At 41.6% G+C, this 5,957-nt stretch overlaps 1 protein-coding gene across 1 annotated transcript; it reads left to right on the forward strand.

Moving 5' to 3' along the window:
• The first annotated feature begins 4,323 nt into the window (after positions 1-4,323).
• C27H8orf48 (chromosome 27 C8orf48 homolog) lies at positions 4,324-5,505 on the forward strand. The gene has a single exon (XM_051169592.1). The coding sequence runs from the start codon at positions 4,347-4,349 to the stop codon at positions 5,226-5,228; it is 882 nt and encodes a 293-aa protein (XP_051025549.1). The 5' UTR covers positions 4,324-4,346; the 3' UTR covers positions 5,229-5,505.
• The last annotated feature ends 452 nt before the right edge of the window (positions 5,506-5,957 follow it).

Genomic DNA, 5,957 nt, shown 5'->3' on the forward strand with positions numbered 1-5,957 from the left:
TTAGAAACAAAATTGTCACAGCTAGCATGGCTGACCTGGGAACGCCAAGGAGATGGAGCAAGATGGTTTGTAACCAGATTTTGATGCTACTTGCACGTGTCTGCCTGTGGTTTTATGTGTTAAACTCAAAGGAAGAGTGCACCAACAAAAGGGAGCCAATTAAATAAGATGACTTCAAAACAATCAATACAATCAAAATCTAGATTAATGAAAGAACAATTTTGGAAAAGATTGAAAATTTTGATATAAAATGAAAAATTTTAGTGGCAGTAAAAAACATAAGTAAATATAACAAACTGATAGCACATTTGTCTTATGTCACTGAAAAATCAATAATATATTTAACACAGAAAGTGTTTTTGAATGTTTCAAAATAGTGGGAAAGTAAAAATAAAAGTGCTATAATAAAATGGGTCGAAGAAATGAATAGGCAATACACACAAAAAGAAACCTAAATGATCCTTATTTACATAAAAATATGTTCAACTTCACTAATAATAAAAGAGATTCAATTTCAGATTATATTAAGATAAAAATTCAGATATGCTTGATTGGCAGAGAATCACAAATTTGTGTAAGTGACTCATAAGCCATGCTTTCTGGAATAGGTATTTTTATATACTCTGGCTGAAATGACAAAGTTATACTCCTTACAAAGAACAGATGCATAACTAAATATATCTTTAATCTTCACTACAATAATCTCACTGTTAGGATCATCTTAAATACTTGTCTCTGGAAGTATAAAGAATAATTGGAAACTGCCCACCAAAATATAGCACATCCTTACAATGGGATACAATGCAATTAAGGAGAGAAATGAGGAAGGATATACTCAGGGTAATGCTCAGAGTACATTTTAAAGAGGAAAACAGTGTAAAAATGAATAGTAATGTACATCTATTTATATTTCCAAAAGTAAACTGAATGATAGATTAAATTTTTTGAAATTATCTCCAGTAAAGGTAATGATAAGGACAGAACATAAATGTAGGAGATACCTTGTGTAAAATACTCTGAGAACATGGATTTCCCTTTGGCTCCCTCTATAGGAGAAGGAGCTGGAGGAGGAGGAGGAGGAGGAAAAGGAGGAGGAGCTAGAGGAGGGGGAGCAGGAGGAGGAGCTAGAGGAGGGGGAGCAGGAGGAGGAGGAAAAAGAGGAAGAGAAAAAGGAGGAGCAGGAGGAGGAGCTGGAGGAGAAGGAGAAGGAGGAGCAGGAGGAGGAGCAGAAGGAGAAGGAGCAGCAGCAGGAGGAGAAGGAAAAAGAGGAGAAGGAGGAGGAGGAGCTGGAGGAAGAGGAGAAGGAGAAGGAGGAACAGGAGGAGGAGGAGCAGGAAGAGGAGCAGAAGGAGGAGGAGCAGGAGGAACAGGAGGAGGAAAAGGAGGAGCAGAAGGAGGAGTGGCAGGAGGAGCAGCAGGTGGAGGAGCAGCAGGCGGAGGAGCAGCAGGAGGAGGAGCAGCAGGAGGAGGAGCAGCAGGAGGAGGAGGAAAGGAGAAAGAGATAGAGGGAAGATGAAGGAGGAAATTTCACATTGACTGATATTTGCCTAAGTAAGCGTAACAGACATGGGCCTGTAGGGAGCATCATTATCAAGTAAATGGTTCTCAGTGGCCACACAGGCAGATATGAGACACTGAAATACTATCATTGGACTTTCAGGAAGTTATATATGTATTTCCTTTCTGTCAATTTGATGAGGTTTTTTTTTTTTTTTTTTTTTTTTTTTTTTTTTTTTCATTTCCTGATTAAAAACAAGAATTGTTGGATGTGCCTTAGGATGTTTTCTCCTGTGAATCCTGGTCAAATTTTCATTTAGGCAAGCCAGTGGAAAGAACCTGTATCCCTCCCTCAGTTTTCTACGAGGAGTTTCATATAAGCTGGGAGGTTGCAACTTCCTCTTGTCTCCTTTACTCTGCTTTTTCACCTTTTCATTCACTGGAAATGCTCAATTAATACAATAACTAACCTGTGGCATTTTGCTTGTTGACATTTTTTCCATATTCTCTAAGAAGCACAACATGTGTCTTTGCCAGTGCTGCAGAACAGAATGGCTTAGAACCTGCATACTCTGATGATTCTCACACACGGAGGTCAACAGACACATGGTACCTCTAGTTCACAGTCTGGAACCAAATAGTAGGGACATGGATTTTAAACTGAGATACCTTAAAACTTTACCTTGCAATGCAGTTGAAAAGTCAACTGAAATTCACCAAAAATTACAGCTTGCATTTTTTTTTTACAGCTTGTATTTTTAAAATCAAACTTTGACCTCTTTCTTCATGAATATTATCTGACAGTGTTAGAACGCTGCCCCTATTTTTTTCTTAAACAAGTTACTAGAATGTTAAACTGTCCGCAGTATCATTCTACTTTTATGAAGAAATTGATTAATTATACAATTTTGTATTTATATTTATATCTGTCTCACTATATAAAGCTATTTTCTCTTTTGAATTGAAATAAATTTACAATATTAGTAAAAAAATAAAAACGCAATTAGTCTGGGTTCAGTGAGGCTACAAGAAGATGTACTTTAATAGATAGATTCCTTGGCAGGGGCATAGTGAATTACCTGGAAATATGAATGGGAGAATGAGGGGAAATTTTGAAATAAAAATTTAGAATAAAAACATGACCCCTGTTGGAGATCACTTAGATAAACAATTATCTGTCGTCTTTAATCTGGCAGAAATTCTAAAGCCCTTATCTTTAAATGAAGGTCAATCTCATTTCTCAGCTGATCTTTCAATACTTCTTTTTTCTTTGTGTTTTTTTATTTTATTTGATTTTTATTGTAATTTATTCACATTTCATCCCATTGTAATCTCCTTGTTCTTATCTTCCTAATGAAAATGAAGGCACAACATACCCAAACTTATGGGACACAATGAAAGCAGCGTTACGAGGAAAGTTTTTAGCACCAAGTTCCTTTATAAAGAAACTGGAGATATCCCAGACTAGCAACTTAACAGCACACCTGAAAGCTCTAGAACAAGAAGAAGCAGACACATTAAAGAGGAGTAGACGGCTGGAAATCATCAAACTTGGCGCTGAAATCAGTATTTCAGACAGTGGGCCTTGTCAAAGTAAGGGAGGGGACAGGATTCACAACAGGGAGGGAGGGGTGGGGAGGGAGAGAGGGACTACAAGGTGCATTTGGGAATCCATTCTATTCTTCCACCATATGTAGGTCCTAAGGTCATCACCAGGCTTGTCAGCATGCGCCTTTGTAGCCAGGCCATTTGGGTCGGCAAGAATGCCATTAATAAGGCCTATATTAAAGGGATGTACCGTGGATAAGGGCCTAAATTTGAAAATTGGAGGGGAGGATATTTAGACTTTCTTTTCCTTTTTTTTTTTTTTTTTTTTTTTTTTTTTTTTTTTTTCCTTTTTGAGACAGGGTTTCTCTGTGTAGTTAGACTGTCCTGGACTCACTTTGTAGACCAGGCTGGCCTCGAACTCACAGAGATCCACCTGCCTCTGCCTCCTGAGCGCTGGGATTACAGGCGTGAGCCACCACGCCTGGCCAGAACGTTGTGGCATAAGTAATTCCATGTATTTAGACTTTCTTAAACTGAAATTATTTATGCCACACACCCCACACTGGCATTCGACTACAAGGCATTAAGCGAACTAATGAGAATTCTTTAACAAGTTATGCCTAAGGCTTTCTTCCTCAAAGACTTAAATACAGAACCTAGAAAATGCTCGTGAAGTCCTTACGGAAACGCAGCTTGAAGGAGTAATAGTTATTTGGCAAGGCATCTAGAGAGGGGACAACACCTAAAACTATGGTTTGGGGGAAACTGCAAGGTCTTCAGAATGCTGGAGCGACCCTGTAGAGGTCCTAGAGAATAGCATTAGTATTTCGATTTTTATCTTAAGGGTTGTCTACAAACAGCTTAAGATAGGCATGTTTTTGCTGGGGATTCTAGCCCGCACTTTTGGTTAAAACTGTATTCCTTGAAGCAAGACGCATTATCACTTCTACCACAGAACATCTGTCTGTCTCCATGGAACTCACCTATGTGCATCACCTGGTCTGGCCTGGAGGGAAAGAAGTTTGCGACCTTTTCCCTTGAATTACATACAGTGTTCTAAGAGGCTCTCTCAGCAGCCTTGGAAGTGACTAAAGATTGCTGAGCCCGCCCAGGCTGGAAAGGGGCGGGCCGCTGGAGGCCATTCACTGCGCATGACAGGCGCGTGTTGCCACGGCAACCATAAAAGGCGTACCGGAAGCCGAGGCTCGCGGACCCAGAAACAGCAAAGATGGTTCATATTTTACTGGTTCTAGGTCCATTTCCCACCCCCGACCCCAGACCAGAGCAAAGCAGATGAGGAAATGGGGTGGCCACCTGCTCAAAAGCCGGGTCACTCAGAAGAAGAGCACGGAGGCCCGGCCCAGACGGACGTGTGTGCTACTCAGCTTTCCGAAGAGATCCTCAGGTCCTGTACTGATGAGGTACTGAGTTTCGCTTCCATCCTCTCCTCGGGAGATCAGCAATCCTGCTCCCACACCTCTGAGAGCCCACTAGAGAGTGAAACGCCGACCACGAGTTCGGCAGAACAAGAAGAGGAGTCAGGACTTTCAGTCTCACAGAAGGATGAGAATAAGCTCAGTGAGAAGTTGATCAACCACCTCAAGGCCAAAGAAGTGAACTCTTTAAGCTATCATCCTGACAGTAGACTCCCAACGGAAGTCCCCGGGGGATCCGCCGAAGAACTGAATGCCCTGCAGTCTTTTTGTACGAATAAAGTAAACTTGATCCGCCAGAGAACGGATTCAAGCGCTAAGAAAAGCAACAGACACAAAAGGCTACAGCTCAGATGGATTGCAGAGACCTCAGAGGTAGATGCTTTAAACTGTACTATCACTGACGATCTGTTGAACAGAATCTATTATAAAAACACGAGGGCCACTCTGGCGCACCTAGGGGCGGTTAAGCAACACATTTCTTCGCAGTGTCCCAGCTGTAACAGCAAAAGAGCAGAGCTGGCTCAGTCTGACTTCCTGAAGCGAAGGAAGACTTTACTGGAGTCACTACTACTCCAAGAGAAAATAGATGAACACCTTCATACCACAGACTTTCTCACCCGTGTTGGAGAAGCACATCACGGCTTCCCGAGGCTTTCAGATGATCCCAGAATAATCTGGGAGAGACTGACTGAGAAAATTCGGACGGGAAGCTCCGGTTTGGGGAGGACAGATTCAAAGCAGGTGTAAGATGATTATGCAAGTACTCCACCACTTCTCAACTCACTTATCAAACCAGATAGGAGATACTGACTACTAAAGATGATGTGCGATGTGGCCAACCAAGGCATGGTGACTATTAATGCTTAGCGGTAACATGTGGTATTCATATATGTTTCTGCTGTGTTTGAGTGATCACCTTTTCTTTTTCTTTTAAGAGGGAATTGAGAAATTAATGTAAGATTTTTCTCCTTCAAGGGGGTCTAAATCATTCCATCCAGTAGATTTTTCATGTTACAGAAGATGACTGGAGTTGCTACAAACCTTCATAATCTGGGAAAAAAGATAGATGTTGGTAGTTTGTAGTGATGGTTGACAGTACACAGAGAAAGAAAGAAATAAACAGATGTGAGGCAGTTGGGGAGCAGTGACTGGCTGCTTTGGTGACGAAAGGGTTGCAGGGATCGAAATGTTAAGAAGCCACCAGGATTCTGAACGGTATACTTGATACTGGAATGAATGGAAATTTCCTCAAAACAGTATACTAGTTAGTTTCTGTCAAGTGGCAGGAAGTAGAGTCACCTGCGAAGACGGGAACCTCAATAGAGCAACTGCCTCTATCCCGGCTGTGGGGCATGAGCGTGATTAGTGACTGATGTGGGAGGGGTCTATCCCATGATGCAGTCCTTGGTCAGGTAGTCTGGTCAGGTAGCAAGGCCCTTGGTCAGGAAGCAAGCTGAGCAAGCCTTGGAAAGCAAG

This window comes from Acomys russatus, chromosome 27, assembly GCF_903995435.1.
Source record: "Acomys russatus chromosome 27, mAcoRus1.1, whole genome shotgun sequence".
NCBI classification, from domain to species: domain Eukaryota; kingdom Metazoa; phylum Chordata; class Mammalia; order Rodentia; family Muridae; genus Acomys; species Acomys russatus.